This window comes from Pelobates fuscus, chromosome 10, assembly GCF_036172605.1.
Source record: "Pelobates fuscus isolate aPelFus1 chromosome 10, aPelFus1.pri, whole genome shotgun sequence".
NCBI classification, from domain to species: Eukaryota; Metazoa; Chordata; class Amphibia; order Anura; family Pelobatidae; genus Pelobates; species Pelobates fuscus.
Genome location: NC_086326.1, coordinates 25621119 through 25644420, shown reverse-complemented (window position 1 = coordinate 25644420; position 23302 = coordinate 25621119). Strand labels below are relative to the sequence as shown.

Here is a 23302-nt window from a genome sequence, read left to right as displayed (position 1 = left end):
TACCATGGAGACTGTCTATGGCAGTGTCACCATGGAGACTGTCTATGACAGCTGGCAGTGTTACCATGGAGACTGTCTATGGCAGTGTTACCAAGGAGACTGTCTGACAGCTGGCAGTGTTACCATGGAGACTGTCTGACAGCTGGCAGTGTTACCATGGAGACTGTCCATGACAGCTGGCAGTGTTACCATGGAGACTGTCTATGGCAGTGTTACCATGGAGACTGTCTATGGCATCTGGCAGTGTTACCATGGAGACTGTCTATGGCAGTGTCACCCTGGAGACTCTCTGACAGCTGGCAGTGTTACCATGGAGCCTGTCTATGGCAGCTGGCAGTGTTACCATGGAGCCTGTCTATGACAGCTGGCAGTGTTACCATGGAGACTGTCTATGGCAGCTGGCAGTGTTACCATGGATACTGTCTATGGCAGTGTTACCATGGAGACTGTCTATGACAGCTGGCAGTGTTACCATGGAGACTGTCTATGACAGCTGACAGTGTTACCATGGAGTTTGTCTATGACAGCTGGCAGTGTTACCATGGAGACTGTCTATGGCAGTGTTACCATGGAGCCTGTCTATGGCAGCTGGCAGTGTTACCATGGAGCCTGTCTATGGCAGTGTTACCATGGAGACTGTCTATGGCAGTGTTACCATGGAGCCTGTCTATGGCAGCTGGCAGTGTTACCATGAAGACTGTCTATGGCAGTGTTACCATGGAGACTGTCTATGACAGCTGGCAGTGTTACCATGGAGACTGTCTATGGCAGTGTTACCATGGAGACTGTCTATGGCAGCTGGCAGTGTTACCATGGAGCCTGTCTATGACAGCTGGCAGTGTTACCATGGAGACTGTCTATGGCAGTGTTACCATGGAGACTGTCTATGGCAGCTGGCAGAGTTACCATGGATACTGTCTATGGCAGTGTTAGCATGGAGACTGTCTATGGCAGCTGGCAGTGTTACCATGGATACTGTCTATGGCAGCTGGCAGTGTTACCATGGAGCCTGTCTATGGCAGTGTTACCATGGAGACTGTCTATGGCAGCTGGCAGTGTTACCATGGAGACTGTCTATGGCAGTGTTACCATGGACACTGTCTATGGCAGTGTTACCATGGAAACTGTCTTTGGCAGCTGGCAGTGTTACCATGGAGCCTGTCTATGGCAGCTGGCAGTGTTACCATGGAAACTGTCTATGGCAGTGTTACCATGGAGACTGTCTATGGCAGTGTTACCATGGATAGTGTATATGGCAGTGTTACCATGTAGACTGTCTATGGCAGCTGGCAGTGTTACCATGGAGACTGTCTATGACAGCTGGCAGTTTTACCATGGAGACTGTCTATGGCAGTGTTACCATGGAGACTGTCTATGGCAGCTGGCAGTGTTACCATGGATACTGTCTATGGCAGTTGCTACCATGGATACTGTCTATGGCAGTGTAACCATGGAGACGGTCTATGGCAGTGTTACCATGGAGACTGTCTATGACAGCTGGCAGTGTTACCATGGAGACTGTCTATGGCAGTGTTACCATGGAGACTGTCTATGGCAGCTGGCAGTGTTACCATGGATACTGTCTATGGCAGTTGCTACCATGGATACTGTCTATGGCAGTGTAACCATGGAGACGGTCTATGGCAGTGTTACCATGGAGACTGTCTATGACAGCTGGCAGTGTTACCATGGAGACTGTCTATGGCAGTGTTACCATGGAGACTGTTTATGACAGCTGGCAGTGTTACCATGGAGACTGTCTATCGCACTGTTACCATGGATACTGTCTATGGCAGTGTTACCATGGAGACTGTCTATGTCCTTGTAGCAGAGAAGGCAGGAGGTAGAAATGACCTGACCGAGCTCACTGCACTGCTCCCGTTACCTTGGTAACGGCTGCCCGCACGCCAATTACTTCCGGCTCCGGCGGCCGGCCGCATGGTGTCGCGATGACGTCAGACGCACGGGACGCGTTCTCAGAACGGCGACAAGAGTGACCTCATCACTCTCACCGCGAGCGGTCCCGGAGACAGCCCGAGCCCCGCCCATGGCGAGCACCGCCTGACCCGGCCCGTCCTGTGTCCCAGTCACCGGAGAACCGATCGCAGCCCGCCGCGGCATGGCGGAAACCAACAGCCTGGCGGTGCAGCAAATCCTGGACAGGTAAAACGGGGAATAACAGCATTATCATATCATATAATATACCCTGTCATCATTATCATACCATATACACCATATCCTGTCATCATATAATATGATATAATATAACCTGTCATCATATCATATCACACAGCCTGGCGGGGCAGCAAATCCTGGACAGGTAGGGGGGAACCTGGGGGAATAACAGCATTATCATATCATATAATATACCCTGTCATCATTATCATATAATATACACCATATCCGGTCATCATATAATATCACACAGCCTGGCAGGGCAGCAAATACTGGACAGGTAGAGGGGAACCTAGGGGAATAACAGCATTATCATAACCGGTCATTATATAATATCATATAATATACACCATATCTTGTCATCATATAATATAATATAACACAACCTGGCGGGGCAGCAAATACTGGACAGGTAAAACGGGGAATAACATAATTATCATATCATATACACCATATCCTGTCATCATATAATATCATATAATATAACCTGTCATTATATAATATAATATATCACAGCCTGGCGGGGCAGCAAATCCTGGACAGGTGAAACGGGGAATAACAGCATTATCATATCATATAACCTGTCATTATATAATAATAATATAATATCACACAGCCTGGCGGGGCAGCAAATACTGGACAGGTAGGGGGGAACCTGGGGGAATAACAGCATTATCATATCATATACACCATATCCTGTCATCATATAATATATCACAGCCTGGCGGGGCAGCAAATCCTGGACAGGTGAAACGGGGAATAACAGCATTATCATATCATATCATATAACCTGTCATTATATAATATCACACAGCCTGGCGGGGCAGCAAATACTGGACAGGTAGGGGGGAACCTGGGGGAATAACAGCATTATCATATCATATACACCATATCCTGTCATCATATAATATAACACAGCCTGGCGGGGCAGCAAATACTGGACAGGTAAAACGGGGAATAACAGCATTATCATATCATATAATATACACCATATCCTGTCATCATATAATATAACCTGTCATCATATAATATAATATCATATCACACAGCCTGGCGGGGCAGCAAATCCTGGACAGGTAAAACGGGGAACCTGGGGGAATAACAGCATTATCATATCATATACACCATAACCTGTCATTATATAATATCATATAATATAACCTGTCATCATATAATATAACACAGCCTGGCGGGGCAGCAAATACTGGACAGGTAAAACGGGGAACCTGGGGGAATAACAGCATTATCATATCATATAATATAATCTAATATAACCTGTCATCATATAATATACACCATATCCTGTCATCATATAATATAACACAGCCTGGCGGGGCAGCAAATCCTGGACAGGTAGGGGGGAACCTAGGGGAATAACAGCATTATCATATCATATATAATATACCCTGTCATCATTATCATATAATATACACCATATCCTGTCATCATATAATATCACACAGCCTGGCGGGGCAGCAAATACTGGACAGGTAGGGGGGAACCTAGGGGAATAACAGCATTATCATAACCTGTCATTATATAATATCATATAATATACACCATATCCTGTCATCATATAATATAATATAATATAACACAGCCTGGCGGGGCAGCAAATACTGGAAAGGTAAAACGGGGAATAACATAATTATCATATCATATACACCATATCCTGTCATCATAGAATATCATATAATATAACCTGTCATTATATAATATAATATATCACAGCCTGGCGGGGCAGCAAATCCCGGACAGGTGAAACGGGGAATAACAGCATTATCATATCATATCATATTATATAATAATAATATAATATCACACAGCCTGGCGGGGCAGCAAATACTGGACAGGTAGGGGGGAACCTGGGGGAATAACAGCATTATCATATCATATACACCATATCCTGTCATCATATAATATAACACAGCCTGGCGGGGCAGCAAATACTGGACAGGTAAAACGGGGAATAACAGCATTATCATATCATATAATATACACCATATCCTGTCATCATATAATATAATATAACCTGTCATCATATAATATAATATCATATCACACAGCCTGGCTGGGCAGCAAATACTGGACAGGTAAAACGGGGAACCTGGGAATAACAGCATTATCATATCATATCATATAATATAACCGGTCATCATATCATATAATATAACCGGTCATCATATCATATAACCTGTCATCATATAATATAACACAGCCTGGCGGTGCAGCAAATCCTGGACAGGTAGGGGGGAACCTGGGGGAATAACCACATTATCATATAATATACACCATATCCTGTCATCATATAATATAATATAACCTGTCATCATATAATATAATATCATATCACACAGCCTGGCTGGGCAGCAAATACTGGACAGGTAAAACGGGGAACCTGGGAATAACAGCATTATCATATCATATCATATAATATAACCTGTCATCATATAATATAACCTGTCATCATATAATATAACCTGTCATCATATAATATAACCTGTCATCATATAATATAACACAGCCTGGCGGTGCACCAAATCCTGGACAGGTAGGGGGGAACCTGGGTATAACATCATTATCATATAATATACACCATATCCTGTCATCATATAATATAACACAGCCTGGCGGGGCAGCAAATACTGGACAGGTAGGGGGGAATCTGGGGAAATAACAGCATTATCATATCATATACACCATATCATATAATATAACACAGCCTGGCGGGGCAGCAAATACTGGACAGGTAAAACTGGGAATAACAGCATTATCATATAATATACACCATATCCTGTCATCATATAATATAATATAACCTGTCATTATATAATATAATATCATATAATATAACACAGCCTGGCGGGGCAGCAAATCCTGGACAGGTAAAACGGGGAATAACAGCATTATCATATAATATACACCATATCCTGTCATCATATAATATAATATAATATAATATAACCTGTCATCATATAATATAATATAATATAACCTGTCATCATATAATATAATATAATATAACCTGTCATTATGTAATATAATATCATAAAACACAGCCTGGCGGTGCAGCAAATCCTGGACAGGTAGGGGGGAACCTGGGGGAATAACAGCATTATCATAACCTGTCATCATATAATATAATATCACACAGCCTGGCGGGGCAGCAAATATTGGACAGGTAGGGGGAACCTGGGGGAATAACAGCATTATCATATAATATACACCATAACCTGTCATCATATAATATAATATAATATAACCTGTCATTATATCATATAATATAATATATACCATAGCCTGTCATCATATTATATATCATAACCTGGAAATAACAGGATTATCATATAATATATACCATACCCTGTCATTATATAATATAATATAACCTGGCGGTGCAGCAAATCCTGTACAGGTGAAACGGAGAGAGAGGAGGAGGGGACCTGGGTATAACAGCATTATCATATAATATAACATATATCATAACCTGTCATTATATAATATAATATATATCGTAACCTGGGAATAACATCATTATCATATATTATATATATCATAACCTGTCATCATATAATATAACATAACCTGGAAATAACAGCATTATCATATAATATATTGTATATCATAACCTGGCATCATATAATGCCTTGTATACATGTCATACCTTACATTTATATATTCACGTCTTACTTTACATTTATATAATAACATGTCATATAATACCAAACATTTATATAATGTCACGTCTTACTTTACATTTATATAATGTCATGTAATACCAAACCTTTATGTCACATGCCATCTTACATTTAGATATACATGTCACATGTCACACCATACATTTACATATTACCATGTAAATGTACATTTATATATTAACATGTATCCTTATAACACGTGTCACTGTATAGCATCAAACAACTTTATAATAAAATATCACTGTGTAATACATCTATATAAGTCACTGTATCATAACACGGCTCTTTATACCATGGCTCTGTATAATACCTTGCATTATGTAGTAACACATATCCAAATAACCCCATATCACTGTATAGGTTTATAATAACTATACCACAACATGACATATAGTAACATACATCTGTATAATAACACATCTCTTTATAATAACATGTAATACTTTACATTTATATATTAACACACATCTCTATATAATCAAATGTCACTGTATAATAACATACATCAATATAATCATACGTCTTCATAACATGACATTGTATAATACCTTGCAATATATATTAACACACATCTTTATATAATCACATGTCATTGTATGATAACATGCATCAATATAATCATACGTCTTCATAACATGACATTGTATAATACCTTGCAATATATATTAACACACATCTTTATATAATCACATGTCATTGTATGATAACATGCATCAATATAATCATACGTCTTCATAACATGACATTGTATAATACCTTGCAATATATATTAACACACATCTTTATATAATCACATGTCATTGTATGATAACATGCATCAATATAATCATACGTCTTTATACCATGGCTCGGTATAATACCTTGCATTATATAAATATCATAATAATAAATAAAATATAGTAACACATATCCAAATAACCCCATGCCACTGTATAGGTTTATAATAACTATACCACAACATGACGTTGTATAGTAACAAACGTCTGTATAATAACATGTAATAGTTTACATTTATATATTCACACACATCTTTATATAATCACATGTCACTGTTTAATAACATGCATCAATATAATCCTACGTCTTTATAACATGAAATTGTATAATACCGTACATTTATTTTTGAATACACCTCCTTATAACCTCACTTTACTATGTAATTACCCCTTAAGGGCCAATGAAGGTCGATGACATCAAAACAATTTGGTATTTTAAAGTGTATCGGTCATATAAACACACTTTTACATCATATTTAAATAATGCAATATCATTGGTGCATTGCGCTAGGAAATGTATTGATTTTGAAATAAATCAGTATCGAGATCTGGTCCCCTTACCTGTCATTCAATTTTCAGTGCCAAGAATTGAGTGAGAGCAGGAGAAACCTCAACAAGCTATTCTCCTTATCTTTTTCACAGCAGTAATAGAACGTGCACTTTAGTTTGAATTTTTCCTCTGACTCTAATATGCTGGCAATGCCTCTGGTGTGTTGATGGGATGAAATGCTTCCTGTTTGGAGGAGCATCCCGAGTTGAGTTGAGCGAGATGTATGCTCTTAGAGGGGTGAGTGTTACATTGTTTTCACACTCATGGACTGCTGATACTAGCTGGACAGGAGATGATAATTTAAGCGATACTATAAGCATTAAAACAAGTTTAGCTTACTGAAGAAGTGTATTGATCATGCCTTGCTGTCTCACTTTTTTTTTCTGTTTATGCAGCCCTAGCCACACCTCCCCTGGATGTGACTCACACAGCCAACATGACAAAAAAAGTGGGTTTCAGATACTTAAGATGTTTTTACCTCCTGCTTTGTTGATTGAACTTTAATCACACGAGGCTCTTGCAGGATATTAAAGGGGCACTATAGGCACCCAGACCACTTCAGCTCATTGAAGTGATCTGTGTGCATTGCCCTTGTCAGTTTAACTCTACAATTGTAATTTTTGAAGTTGTTCATTATTGTTGTTATTATTTATAAAGCACCAGCAAATTCAGTAGCACTCCACAATAGATTATAAACTATTATAATTACCCTGCAGGGTTAACTTCACCTCTAGTGACTGCCTACTAGAAAGCCACTAAAGGCACTACCTGGTGGTTTGGCGACTTTTGGTCACCTGGACATTACCACGCTCTGTATGAGGACATCCAGCGTCTGCTAAAACACGAAGTAAAGCACTGATTCAATGCTTTCCCATGACTTAGTTCTAATGCATATGGGGGAGGGGTCAATGGGGGAAGTTTTAACATTTGATCTCTCTTTACTTAGGAAGGCTGTGCAAGTCACATGCAGGGAGATGTGGCTAAGGCTGCATAAACAAAGTGATTTAACGCCTAAATGGCAGAGGATTGAGCAGTGAGACTGCAGGGGCATGATCTATACAGCAAAACTGCTTCATTAAGCTAAAGTTGTTTTGGTGTTTATAGTATCTATTTTCATATTGTCCTACAGCAGTTAAATATATAACAGCAGTACGATAATTGTAATATAGTGACTGCCTAAGTAGATGTTTTTCCTTATAGCCTTGATGGGTTCAATTATGTTTTATAAATAAAAATTTTTCAGTAAGCTTGATATATGGCACACAAATTATTGTAGTTTTTTGCTTTATTTGTAATGTAAAGTTCCCAAATTGCAAAATTTGGGTAAAGGGAGTCAAACTATGACTATAGTTCTGCTATAGATTATGTAACGTTTATTTTGGCCTAATATTAGCAATGCATTTTAGTAGAATTTGGTGTTTAGTGAATCAACTCTAATGTGTTTTACTTTCATGTCTAAAGTGCAGTTCCAGCCATCACATTGGATGAATCGAACTGTTCTTTAACCCCTTAAGGACCAAACTTCTGGAATAAAAGGGAATCATGACATGTCACACGTCATATGTCCTTAAGGGGTTAAACAGATAGCATCGTTACCTCAGCAGCTGTCAGTTTATACAAAGAGTCTGAGCCATTTGCAGACAGTATGCAGTTATTGTCTGTCTCTCCTGGTATGAAAGAGAGCCTTTCCTACTGTGTGTGACACCAGCATACCGTCTCTCTCTCCTGGTATGAAAGAGAGCCTTTCCTACTGTGTGTGACACCAGCATACCGTCTCTCTCTCCTGGTATGAAAGAGAGCCTTTCCTACTGTGTGTGACACCAGCATACCGTCTCTCTCTCCTGGTATGAAAGAGAGCCTTTCTTACTGTGTGTGACACCAGCATACCGTCTCTCTCTCCTGGTATGAAAGAGAGCCTTTCTTACTGTGTGTGACACCAGCATACCGTCTCTCTCTCCTGGTATGAAAGAGAGCCTTTCCTACTGTGTGTGACACCAGCATACCGTCTCTCTCTCCTGGTATGAAAGAGAGCTTTTCCTTCTGTGTGTGACACCAGCATACCGTCTCTCTCTCTCTCCTGTTATGAAAAGAGAGCCTTTCCTACTGTGTGTGACACCAGCATACCGTCTCTCTCTCCTGGTATGAAAAGAGAGCCTTTCCTACTGTGTGTGACACCAGCTTACCGTCTCTCTCTCTCCTGGTATGAAAAAGAGCCTTTCCTACTGTGTGTGACACCAGCATACCGTCTCTCTCTCCTGGTATGAAAGAGAGCTTTTCCTACTGTGTGTGACACCAGCATACCGTCTCTCTCTCCTGGTATGAAAGAGAGCTTTTCCTACTGTGTGTGACACCAGCATACCGTCTCTCTCTCCGGTATGAAAGAGAGCCTTTCCTACTGTGTGTGACACCAGCATACCGTCTCTCTCTCCTGGTATGAAAAAGAGCCTTTCCTACTGTGTGTGACACCAGCATACCGTCTCTCTCTCCTGGTATGAAAGAGAGCTTTTCCTTCTGTGTGTGACACCAGCATACCGTCTCTCTCTCCTGGTATGAAAGAGAGCTTTTCCTACTGTGTGTGACACCAGCATACCGTCTCTCTCTCTCTCTCTCCTGTTATGAAAAGAGAGCCTTTCCTACTGTGTGTGACACCAGCATACCGTCTCTCTCTCCTGGTATGAAAAGAGAGCCTTTCTTACTGTGTGTGACACCAGCATACCGTCTCTCTCTCCTGGTATGAAAAGAGAGCCTTTCCTACTGTGTGTGACACCAGCATACCGTCTCTCTCTCTCCTGGTATGAAAAGAGAGCCTTTCCTACTGTGTGTGACACCAGCATACCGTCTCTCTCTCCTGGTATGAAAAAGAGCCTTTCCTACTGTGTGTGACACCAGCATACCGTCTCTCTCTCCTGGTATGAAAGAGAGCCTTTCCTACTGTGTGCGACACCAGCATATAGCGTCTCTCTCTCTCTCTCCTGGTATGAAAGAGAGCCTTTCCTACTGTGTGTGACACCAGCATACCGTCTCTCTCTCTCCTGGTATGAAAGAGAGCCTTTCCTACTGTGTGTGACACCAGCATACCGTCTCTCTCTCCTGGTATGAAAGAGAGCCATTCCTACTGTGTGTGACACCAGCATACCGTCTCTCTCTCCTGGTATGAAAGAGAGCCATTCCTACTGTGTGTGACACCAGCATACCGTCTCTCTCTCTCTCTCCTGGTATGAAAGAGAGCCTTTCCTACTGTGTGTGACACCAGCATACCGTCTCTCTCTCCTGGTATGAAAGAGAGCCTTTCCTACTGTGTGTGACACCAGCATACCGTCTCTCTCTCTCCTGGTATGAAAGAGAGCCTTTCCTACTGTGTGTGACACCAGCATATACCGTCTCTCTCTCTCCTGGTATGAAAGAGAGCAATAGATAACGACAATGTTGGCAGAGATGGGGTTGAAAAGGTGAATTGAATGAATTTCAAATGATCAGAAAGAGAGTGAAGGGGGGTGGGGTATAGAGGTTTGAAGGAGCAGTGAGGTGAGAGCAGAAGCCCTACACCACCACCTTTACTTTCAGAGTTTCTTGGGTTGTGGGATAATTGAAGACCACCAAAGGATAGAGAGCCAGGGGTAGCAGTGTCAGAGGGAGAGAGCGATGTTTCAGTTAAGGCTAGTAAGTCTAGGGAACAGTCATGTTACTTCCCGGTATTTTTAGCTCAGCGGAGAACAAATGATTTATTTTTTTATTTTTTATGTGTTCCTAATTATTATTTTCTTTCTTTCTTTTAAGTCTTGTGTCCATTGTTTTATTTATTATAAAGTGTCTTTTAAATGGGGAAACGCCTCACCCATAAACCACTTCCGCTATTTCTCAGTGTGTGTGGAGTGGTCCTTTAAGAAAAAGGATTTTCAAAAATGCCAGCCATCTTGCAAATGTTGGTGACGAGCATGTGAAGGGTGTGTAGGGGAATTCTCTTCTATTTAATTTGAAGCTGTTTTCAGTCCACTCTGCACTTTTTTTTTTAAATCTGTATTTTTAGTACAAGCCCCAAAACATAAAGCAGAAGGTTCTAAAGTAAAATCTATGTATAGTGTGGAACATTTTAAATTGGGACTATAAAGAAGTCGCAGTACTGAAATGTTGCCCTGTTTTTGTGTGTTGTGACACTAATAAAGTGCAAACAGACCATTTATGCTGGTAATTATTACGTTATCATGAACAGGTTAAATTATTTAGGTGTAGAAAAAGTAGGGGCAATTTCTATAATGGTTTAGTCTACAGCAGTGGGTAGCAAAAAGGTTGGTTATCAGCCCTTGTAAAACTAAACCAATTTAGTTCTGGCAATGCATCTATTTTTCTTAAAGAGGCACTTTACACACTATTACTGCTACTGCCCCTTAAAGTGGTTAGGGTATTAGGAAGGGAGTGTACAATGTCCCTCCAGTTCTTTGTCAATTATTTTTGGGAGATTTGACACAAATCAAGGGCCTACAGGTACTTGCTGGATTGCTATATGAAGACTGCTTTTTGTTCAAACTTGGGTGTTATTGATTGTTGAGGATCCTTGGCTTGTGTCAGACCGCGCGACTGTACAAACGTGTCTTAGTGGAGCTCCGCAGATACCATGAGACTTGCCTAATATATTACCGACCTAATGACAAGCGGAAGCCCCTACACATACTTACCCCCACAGAGACACCATGGGACGCAAGCACCGCAAATTCTACCCTCTGGAGACTCCTAACCAGCCGGATATCAGGCTCTCATTCGAACGACGTGCCGCCGGCGCCTCCCAAGATGGCGTCTGCCGCGAGGTACAAAGCGGAAGCCTCAGAGGACTCCTAGGAAGACTAGGAACCACTTGCCTCCCCCAGACAAAATGTGACTTCCCCAGAAGCTGACTCAGAGGATGATTCCTCACCCTCCACGAAGGGGGATATAAAACTACTCCTAGATCTACGTGCAATGTGGAAAGCAGACCTTCAGGAGACACAACAAGAGGTGGGAGTCCTCCAACAGAAATTCGGAGGAGTGGAGGAGAGGGAACAAGCACGAGCCGATCGACTACATGCCGCTGAGACCAACCTAGAGAGCCGTACCCAACAGGTTCAGAGAATGCATCGTACGGTGGCCTCGATGAAAGCCCGGCATAGGCGGTGCAACATCTGCCTGAGAGGCATACCAGAAGAGGTAACTGGAGAAGCACTACTACCCTACTCCCAGAAGCTGATAGTCTCACTGGGCTTAAAGGGAGGATGGCACCCATCCATGATTCTTACTGCCTTCCAGGAACGCAAAGCTGACTCCGGCCCCGGCTGACTCCCCGAGAGACACAGTTGTTGTCACCAGAGATGTAAAATATGAGGGAACCTCTGTGTCATTTTTCAGCGACATCCCATTTGCTACACTGGTGGAGAAACGTAAACTGGCTTCGGTGGCCGAGATGCTGAGGGACCACTCGGTCCATTAACGCTGGGGAGTCGACGGTGCCTTGCAAGTCCTACAAGGAGACAAGATTGTCACACTCTCTTCGGACGACGATGCAGACATGGACCACACCAAGGAGTACCTGAGACGAAACGCACAGACACCCAAGGGAAGACACTTCACTGACCCACAACAAGCCTGCAAAGGAAGCTCTTTAAACGCTGATTCTGCTAGAGGGATAGGCCTGCGGACACTACAATGCTCCCACTTGCCTGCTTGCTACAAGTGACTGACTTTGTCGTGAATTAACAAATGTCCTACCTATGTCCATAAATCCCTTAGACAGTTCACAGAGGAACTCTGAGCAGATACCCACTGCAAGATTAATGTTTCTTCTACACTTATAGTCTAATTGCCGTACATTATAGTTATGGTATTATGTCCTTTTTTCTCCTTTTATACATTGATGTAGCTATATGCAATAAGCAAAAAATACCACAACAACAAAATTAAATAAAAAAAATGGTTTGACGGGAGAAAGGGAATGTAGTAGTTATGGTGCTTAGATTTTCCCTTTATGGCTTGCATATTATGATGGATTATCAGGGACTAAGGCACTCTACGGGTTTGTGTTTCTAACTATTGTTCCTTTAAATGTAGTTTGAGGTGGGGAGGGAAGTTTTAAGGGTGTCATATTTGCATCATTTGGGGAAATGTGACAAGTTAGCTAGAGGTCTATTACTATTAACCCTTTAGTTACCAACATATGGTACTTGTCATGGTCTGGCTGATTTAATGTGTCTGCAATGCCATATAATTGCACGTTACAGAGAAATTAGTAATCTGGATAATTTAAAACTCTGTCTTAAAGTATATTGTTTATTACGTCTAAATTGTACCCTGTCACACTTTACTGCAAATCAGGCTTGAGGGCTTTTATCAGAGTTTCATTAGTTTCTGCCTAGAAAATGCTGACGTAGCGGAACAAATGTATCCCTTGGGTTGTGGGTTTACGCTGTAGCTGTGCTTCTTGTGTGTTATTTGAGACATTATTGCTCTCACTGGTGCTGTAAACGTGATTTATAAAGAAGTGTCATTAGAAAGTGTGCCATTGATCTGTGATGTATTAAGCTCAGAGCGCAGAACTTTTAAAATACTTTAAGGAAAAACTTTTACTCCACACCTATATAGAGCTTTTCAGAGAATTTCCACTGAACCAATTTCATGCCCTTTTATAGCATAGCTCAGTTGGCCTATTCCTGCATATTTTACCGGAAGCTCGCTGCACTGAGCTAGCGTGGCGGTGGCCATTGTCGGAGATTCCATGGCTGACGCATTTAGCCAGTGAGCTGTGTGGAGCTAAAAAGAAGCTTATAGAGGAGGGGGCACCTGGTGAACCCCAAGTTAGTTGTCGGGCCATTCACAAACCGCTTGGCTACTCACAATGGGAGTTTGCCAGGGCACTCTGTTACTGGGCTTGGAGTGTTTCTTTAAAGATACACATTATTTAAATTTCAATAAATCCCTCTAGTTCACATGCAAAACTCTCCAAAACTATGTCTTTGAAGGAAGAGAGGTCAGCAGTGCTGCAGGAGTCTGAGCAATGGAAAAGGGGAATAAAATCCATTTGTAATACACATTTTAGTGAAAAGTGGACTAGGACTAGTGGACTAATCTAATTTTGGACTAGGATACCATATCATTAGGAATACAGGCTTTTAATAATGGAAATGGAGGTAGAGAATTGGGGATTATGGCACATATCTACTTACAGTTGCCCACCCGTGTGGATTTGCTTACACAAGCTTTTGATTGTTTGTGCTCACAATTCTGGCTTAAGATCAATAGCAGAGGAGTGCATACTATACCTGCGTGTCAAAGTCTGTACAGCACAGAGGGCGAAGAGACAAGTACGGTAACTGCGGCCGGCATATCCTCTTCGCATCGCCAACTTAACGTCTCGCTTCTACTTCCTTAAGCAGCGCTCCGGAGAGGGCCAAATGTACGCGCACAACTCTGAATAATCCCAATCCACAACACAGAGCTTGTGCGTTGGGAAGGTCCAGAGATCCTGATCTGGAAATCGTAGGATTCATGAGAGCATAGTGCAGTATCTCTTTGGTGCTTGAGGGCTGATGGGGTGCTCATTCATAATTAGGCGAACTCAGGCTTCTTATTGTCAGTAGCCTCCCATACACAGGCATCAGCTGAGAAATCTCGTAAATAGGCCACAGATCATCTAACAGCAATGTTTATTCTGAATTATTGTTCTGTGACAGGCTATAGTTATAAAGGCCTGAAGCCTATTATTTTCTGTATGTTCTCATATGCTGAGGTGTAATCGTGCTATCCAGTGGTTATTTTTTCTTGTATTTTAACATTCCAACGCTCAACAATTGTTTTATTTTATCTTACTTAGGGCTAGTAGAGTTGAAACCCATAAAAGCCTACTACCTAACATTTATGCCTTAGACTCCCTCTCTTGGTTGTAGTTATTTAGCTCTTGCACTTTAGACACGTTGCTAGACAGTTCATATAATGCACTGATTATTCCTGTTTTGTTGTTCGTGAATTTTTTTTCTTATTTTTAAATGAGTGGGCTTTTTCGGTATGACACCACATTGAAATCTGTCCCTATTTTCTACAACGTACCATGCCATAATAATATTTTTCCTCCTATTTCTCTATTGTATAATGAGGTTTTTGTTTTTTTTGTTATATGATTTTGTGCTATACACGGTTAGTTGCCTTGTAATCGTTTTACTATTGTCTCGCTGTATTGTCATGCAAATGCCTCAATAAAAGAAAAAAGATTGCAAGCATTTATGTAATCAAACATAAGCTCACTTTTAATTCTTACAGCCCCGTCGTCAAACAGTGTGCGCCAAACGTTATTAAACCCGGATCTGACCTTTAAAAGTTTCGGTAAGGAGCTTGCCGCAGCTGCTACTGAGCCGCATAGAAACAGTCCCTGCCAGGGGAGCTGTCAGGCAGCCAGCAATGTAAATTGATCCTTCAGGTGAAATCTAAATGCTGTTCCAGTACTTCTGGAAATCTTGCTATGACTGGCAGTCATTATGATATGCATGATTTAATACAACCCTTTCTCTCAAGCCTATTGCTGTTTAGAACTTGCGGCATTGTCCCCTTTGGGGTGTTTTGCATTGTTGCCCTGAACCCCCTCACAGTGCCATATCTGCTGGTGTGGAGGTGAGTGAGGGAGGTGCAGTAATGGAGCTCTACTCCCCTTAAGCTGTCCCTACCCAGCGCTACCATCTTCTTACCACCATACTCCTTCAGCTTCTGTCCACTATCTGCTGGGGCAAAATGCCCGTACTGTACTCGACCATGCTGTTCTGTGCAAGATCCCATGTGATTGTCGAATTATTTCATAGAAATAATGCGTTAAAGTGCTGTAGGCACAGAGATGACCTATGTTCTCGTCGTTTCAAAGATTGGCAATTACACAAGACAAATCGTTGTTACTTTGTCATATGTATCTTTTCATGTATCAACACTGTCAAAAAGCTTTTCATACATTTTTTGTCTTTTAAAACAAAAAAAACAAACAAAAAAAAAACTCACAATGGCTTTACACTGTGTGGTTCAGGGACTTTTTCTATAATGTAAAATAATCTATGCTTTCTGTACTCCCTTGTTATATTTCTTGCCCAGTGCTCTTTCTTCATCTGCCCTATACTAATGGCTATACGCATTTTGAACTTGTGCTGCCTTTTAGTTCCACACTGTGATGTCTGCTACAGAGCACCAAGCACACTCAGTAGAATGGGTAGCTTGCTAGCTCCTAAATATAAATACAAAAACACTGATAAGCCACAACAATAAAACCAACTGCCTAATATCGTGTAGGTCAGGGGTGCCCAAAAGGTAGATCTTCAGATGTTTTAAAACAACTTCCATGATGCTTTGTCATTCTAAAGGCATTCTAGAGGAATGCAAAGCATCATTGGAGTTGCTGTTGTACAACATCTGGGGATCTACCTATTGGGCACCCCCGGTGTAGGTCCCCCTTATGCTGCCATAACAATTGTGATGCATTGAGGCACAGACTCCACTACACCTCTGAACATGTCCTGTGGGATCTGGCACCAAAACATTAGCTGTTCGTCCTCTAAATCCTGCAAGTTGCGAGGTGGGGACTCCATGGATAGGATTTGTTGTTTCAGCACATCCCACAGACGCTCAATCGGATTGAGATGTTTGGAGTTTGGAGGCCAGTGCAACACTTTGAACTCTTTGTCATTTTCCTCAAACCATTAATGAACAAATGTTTGCCATGTGGCAGGGTGCGTTATCCTGCTGAAAGAGGCCACTGCCATCAGGTAACACCATTGCCATAAAGGGGTGTATGTGGTCTGCAACAATCTCTGGGTAGGTGATACGTGTCAAAGTAACATCCATATGAATGCCAGGACCCAAGGTTTCCCAGCAGAACATTGCCCAGAGCATAAGACGGGCACTGACGGAGTGCCATCTCATAAACTATGTGCACACACCCTGCCCCATCAACCTGATCTAAAAGGAATACGCATCAATGAACCTTGGATGCCTATGATGCTGACGCCTGTTCAGATTGTCCTTGCTTGCACCACTTTTGGAAGGTACTATTGCATACCGGGAACACCCCACAAAACTTGCCGTTTTGGAGATGCTTTTGACCAGGGCCAAATATTGAAGGCTAGACAGCTGGGTCCAAATCACTCAGATCTTTTTGCTTGCCAAATTGTATTGCTACCAACACATGTAATTCAAGAACTTATAATCACTTGCTGCCTAATGTATCCCACCCCTTGATAGGTGAAATTGTAACTCTAAAACCACTGACAGGTTAACATTAATTATAATGTTGTGGCTGATCCGTGTAGACATACAACCAATTCACAGGAAGAAGTTATTGATCTAACTATTGTCCTAAATCTGGAAGTTCAGCATTCCTCTCTTGTTTATTCATGTTATTTCAGACAGAGAGTGATTTCCTATTCTGTAAAATCTCTAAACATATGCACCAAAGAGTCATTAAACTCGCGTGCCATAACCTTAACACTTATGCAGGAATGGTCAGGTTTGATCTAGTTTGGATTTTTCTCTCTCGAATTTAGCCATTTTTCAGCAATTCTGCTTGCACGGTGGTATATAAAAACGTTGTATTCCTAATGCTATAGTGCCTTGTCTGTCTTTGTGACACCCCCCCATGCAAAGAAAAATAGGTTGTTTTACTTGCCCTCTCTCTCTTGCAGTGTCTGTCTCTGTGCCACTCCTTCTTGCCACCTTGGATGAGATCATCAATCCAATGCTTTCCCATACTAGCATTAGGATGCCAGTGCGCATGCGCTACCAAATCCTGCTCTTTGTCAAATGTGTTCCATGCTTTTAATCTTACAATGAACCTAGTATTTTTAAAAGGTCAGTGTATGTGAATTTTCTGTCACAATTTCGATTTTAGCACAGGCCGATAGGTGATTAGCTAGTTACCTAAAATATTACTTTTTTTTTTTCATTGCCCATCCTGGCACAGTCAGAGCATATCATTTAAGTTAATTTAACTCCCATCGTTCTGTGTGCTCCATTGCCATGTGAATACATGCATATATACCCATTATGTTAGCAATATCCAGGAGTGCACGTGCTGTTTATACTTAAACGGACATTCCACTGGCCAAATAGAAAGAAAAAAAAAATATATATATATTTATTGATTAATTTTTTTTTTCATTGAAAACATGCTTGCATGTAATAGTGCATTTTGTTTGCCTTTGTGGGGATATAGAGAAGTAGCTTGCAAGAGCTGCCGATCTCTTGTCTGCAGCCTTTGCAAGCCCTCCTCTTGTAACCTCGCCCAGACTGTCTGTGGCTGTCCAGTCGGAGACTTCCCAGTGCAGCTCAATGAGAAGTCTTTGCAAAGCAGGTGGTCTACAATTAGCAGGACTGGTTGTAAAGAGTTTATCAGAACAATGAGAACAGCTCAAATAGTTTGTTCTTCAATGGATAAGGCACTATAAGTACGGTATTCTAAAAGAAAACACGTCAGTCGCCTGGAATAATTTCTAGCTTAATAACCAATTCAGTTTTGGCTACCGTTTTTTTGTTTCTTTTCCCTTTGCATTATTATATAGTTTTACAGCATAGAGATTGTAGTTTTCCATCTGTGCGCCTTGATTCCTGTAAGGCTGTGTTAAGTGAAATTGAATGTTTTAACTTTCTATATTTTTCAATTAAGTATGCGTAAAAGGCCTTTTCTAGCTATATTTGAAGTAAAGATTGTGCAGTACCTGCCTATGTTTCATCGTCAGAGTGTAGAAAGGTGCAACTACAGAGTTAACAGGCAGCCAAGGCACACATTTCTGAATGCATTACAATGTTTGCTAGATATCCTAAGTCATGCTTAATTGAATCTTTGTTCCTTTCTCGTGCATTACCGCACATTTGCAGTATTTGTCCAGATTTGAGAAGCTCTTATCGGAAAATGAAAGGGAATTTGTCATTCTAATGAATTGCAATTGGCTGCAGGTATGCACTCCATCTATACCAGGCATTGACATATCCAGGTCACCAACTGCGCTGAGGATTCATCTTGCTGCCAGCCAGGGGAGTTTAGAACTTCTGGGATTGCCTTGCTCTACTGCACAAGGGGACGTGATGCCCTATCACTTCCTCCTACGTCGGTGACTCTGAATGCTGCTTATGATAGCTAGAGGCTCCCACAAGCTTTCTCTACTATTGCAGCTAACAGAAGCAGCCTGTTCTATACTTTGTAGCACCGTAGACAGAATGTTGTATCTTCGATGAGTGTGGTAGTGCATGTGGATATGCATTATTATGTTCCCTTATATAGTAATTTAAAGAAACACTATATTGCTTTTCCCAAGTTATATTCAGCATCCCCTTCTACCCCCTGTTTCTGATGAAAGATATTAACCCCTTAAGGACTTACTTCTGGAATAAAAGGGAATCATGACATGTCACACATGTCATGTGTCCTTAAGGGGTTAAAAGAAAAAGCTTTTTACTTACCTTTCGCCAGCACCGAGACTCCCATGGTGCTGTTGGCATCTCACAACGTATTCAAGGCAGCATGGCTTCCTCTTGGGATGGTCTAGCCCAACGCTCCTCATAGAGAGGACTGCATGTTTGAAGAGAGATGTGCGTGACCCAATGCTTCTCTTAGGAAAGCATTGCATTCAATGGCATGTGGTGGTCTCTGATAAGGTGTGTCACTTAGGCACGAAACATCATTGTGATTGTGCCTTCTCCTTCCTGTACAGACCTAGCTGACATTTTCAGTGAAGAAGATGAAGGTATTCGTTTTTTTACTTTACTGGGTGTTTTCAGATGTTTGTTTCCTCACTGTATGAGCTAGTTTTGATTTTATAGCAATCTCACTTGACAGAGCACAGTATGACAGCCACAAGCCATCTCTGCAAAATTACAATGTTTTACCTTGAATGGTAACACATAAAGGACCAAGTTGTGCGGGTGCCTTGAGTAGTCGTTTAAGTTTTTGTGTGTGATTCATTGGCTAGATGTGTGTGTACGTGAGCGGGCAAATCCATGAGTGTCTGTTTTTGTGCTTGGTTAATTCAGCTTACCCAGCTGACTAGCACAATATATACATATAATTCTGAGCTCTGTGTGTCAAATTTATTGTCAATGATACCAGTAGTTCTCTGCATCAGAGTTCAAAACTTTCACTATCCATTGGCGAGTGAAAAGTCAGCTGGGGGGGTGCAGGTGCAGTAACTCATCTCTGGTGAGTGTGACATGGACCCTCCAGGCTTACAGTGACCACAATTTTGAACATTCAAGACTTGACAGTTTAAGCCCTGCTCTATATTCCATTTTCATAGCATCGCTGCTGGCTTCACTGATTATTGCCCTTTACTCCGGTCCTATATCTGAACGACTGATTTTAATGTTTAATGGCCACGTGTGTAATCAGCTTATAGGATGTTCTGTTCATTCCTTACAGATATTTTGACTGTAAAGTAACAGATTTGTGTGTTTCAATGCTGCCAGATGGCAGTGTCACATCTCAGTGAGTGGCTGTTCATTCCCTCACCTCAGTAAAGGTTATTGAAGCTCTTCCTAAGGTGGATAGTGCAGTGGAGGGAAGTATAAAACACACTTACCTTCCTTACAAATGTATGTTCAAGGTAGCATTGCTCAGTGAAGCTCGGGCTACCTCCTGCTCTCTCAGGCTTGTATATTAAAATGCCTGCTCAGGCCTGGCTTGAATAATGCCATATGTCCTGGTACTGCCAGGTATGCAATGTAGATGGCAAAAAAACATGCTTTGGTTTGCACAACAGTGTTTTTTGGCGGCAAATTTAAATTTAGTTTTTATTAGTCTTTTGACTTGCCACTTTAGTTTTAGTCATATTTTAGTCATCTGAATTGTTCTCGTTTTAGTCGACTAAAATTGTATTTTTTAAAAAAAAAAATCTTTATTTTTGTTGTGCATGTTTTAACAACGAGCCTGTGTTGCCACAACAGCAGTCACACGCATAATCGTACATTTTCAAACATGGCAAGTAGAATGTCTGCACAATTTTATATATTATAAAACCGAAATAATAGGCATAGCGTGGTTATGTGAGTATACGTCATAGAAACATGTTTGGTCTATATATGCCTAGGACCCTGGCCTGCTTACAATAGAAGGAGCAAGTGATGGTCGCTTAACGGCTAGAACATTGCAAAATATAAGATATTGAAGTGTTAGAGATTAGTGTTGTTCTGCTAACTAATGAGACCACCAGTAGCTTTCCTCAGAACATGTTACTGAACCATTACAGCGAGGTACATGCCAGGGCAAACTAAGCATCTAGATACATCAGCACATTTTTAAAAGAATAGTAAAATGTTTAAATTGAAGCGCAGAGTAAGGTAAACTTTGAGGCAAGCATTTTAAGGGCTGTATACACCCAGATTAGTCTAGCTAGGGTAGGCAGTGATAAAATAATAGAACGAGAGGTACATATCATAAGTGACTACAACATTAAGTACAAGCGTAAGCATGCTAAGTTAGCTGGCATTCGAGTTAGACACAATCCTAGGGATAGATTCAAACAATATATAGGTGAGTTACTCAGTGATCTGGCTATTCGTTCTCAGTTTTTAGTATGTGTGTGTGTGGTCAGCCGTGTCTATGTATGTGTCCCTCAAGATTTCCCTGACTGGTGTGTATCTATGTCCGGTTGTTGGTTTGTTGGGTGTGAGTGATGGGTGGTGGTGTAGCGATCTTGGCCGGGTTAGGCTTACTATCCGCCTTCTGCTTGTGCTGCCTGGGTGTGTTTTTGCCCCTCTTGAGTCTGCGCTGGGTCGCTGCCTTTCGGCTGGGCTGTCTGTGTGGATGTGTCCCAGGAATCTCCTTAGCTTGATCAATTTTGTGCAGGCTGTGTCTGGTCGTACTGCGGCTCTGTTTCAGTGCTGTTGGGCCGCGCCTGTTCTGGTGTGTACTCGTTGTGAGAGTGGGATTTGACACATCTCTCTCTTTGCCTTTGCGCATCGGGCCCTGTAGCATACCGCCGGGTGAGTGTTCCCGTTTTGAGGGCTGCAGTAGGGCCTCCAGCTTCTCCCAGACTGCCCTGAATAAGCCGCGCTATACTAAAATAATCCAATAAAAAGAGAAATAAATATGTAGTTTACTCTCATATATATACACATAGAATAAAATAAATATAAATGTGTGCGTAATAGTCCCAATATATAGTGGATTCCAATAGGCTGATGGAGACTTGATACTGTAGTAGATGGAAGGCTGAGTCTTCTATGGTGTAGGTAGTCTTGACTCAATGATGATCATGTAAATAAAAAGACAAATAGACTCCAATAGTGCAGGCTGTATAGACGTAGATAAAATAGAGTGGATGTAGGGGGAGGTATTTCACTCATCTATGCAGGAGCATATACTAGCTCGAGTGTAATCAGCGTTCAGTGGCGTTTTACCCCCCACTGGCGGGACATAGATGTAAGTAGTTCCTCGAAGTAAAAGAGAGATAAAATATAGTGCTCACTGTATAAAAAAATATATAAAATAAAGTAGATGTAGGGGAGGTATATTACTCACCTATGCAAGAGCATATACTTGCTCAAGTGTAATCAGCATTCAGTGGCGTTTTACCCCCCACTGGCGGGACATAGATGTAGGTAGTTCCTCGATGTAAAAGAGAGATAAAATATAGTGCTCACTGTATATAGAATAAAAATAAAACTTAAAAGTAAAGGACGTACACACATTTAAATGAGCAAGATATACTGCTCACTTTGATGGCGTGGGTGGATTGATCCCCACCTAGGATTCTTTGAACAATTGTCGGCTCCAAAATGACGTATAACCAGGTTGACGTATAACGTATAATTAAAAAAAAATTTTTTTTTTAAATTAAAGGTAAAAAATAGAATAAAAGGTATATGGCAAATATATGGTGAAAAAGCCAATATTCCTTTATTAGTACAAATAAAATATGCCAACTTGGCATATTTTATATATATATTTTATTTGTACTAATAAAGGAATATTGGCTTTTTCACCATATATTTGCCATATACCTTTTATTCTATTTTTTACCTTTTAATTTAAAAAAAAAATTTTTTTTTTTAAATTATACGTTATACGTCAACCTGGTTATACGTCATTTTGGAGCCGACAATTGTTCAAAGAATCCTAG

General features: G+C 41.1%; 2 protein-coding genes across 3 annotated transcripts in view; both read left to right on the top strand.

Moving 5' to 3' along the window:
• BTAF1 (B-TFIID TATA-box binding protein associated factor 1) overlaps window positions 1–23302 on the top strand; it is a 398618-nt gene that overhangs the window by 208176 nt on the left and 167140 nt on the right. The window lies entirely within an intron of this gene.
• The window catches only part of MARCHF5 (membrane associated ring-CH-type finger 5), a 55922-nt gene continuing 34575 nt past the window's right edge, over window positions 1956–23302 (top strand). The window contains exon 1 of the mRNA XM_063434234.1: window positions 1956–2163. Coding sequence (XP_063290304.1) covers window positions 2120–2163 — 44 coding nt within the window. The 5' untranslated portion in view covers window positions 1956–2119. The remainder of the gene's footprint in view (window positions 2164–23302) is intronic.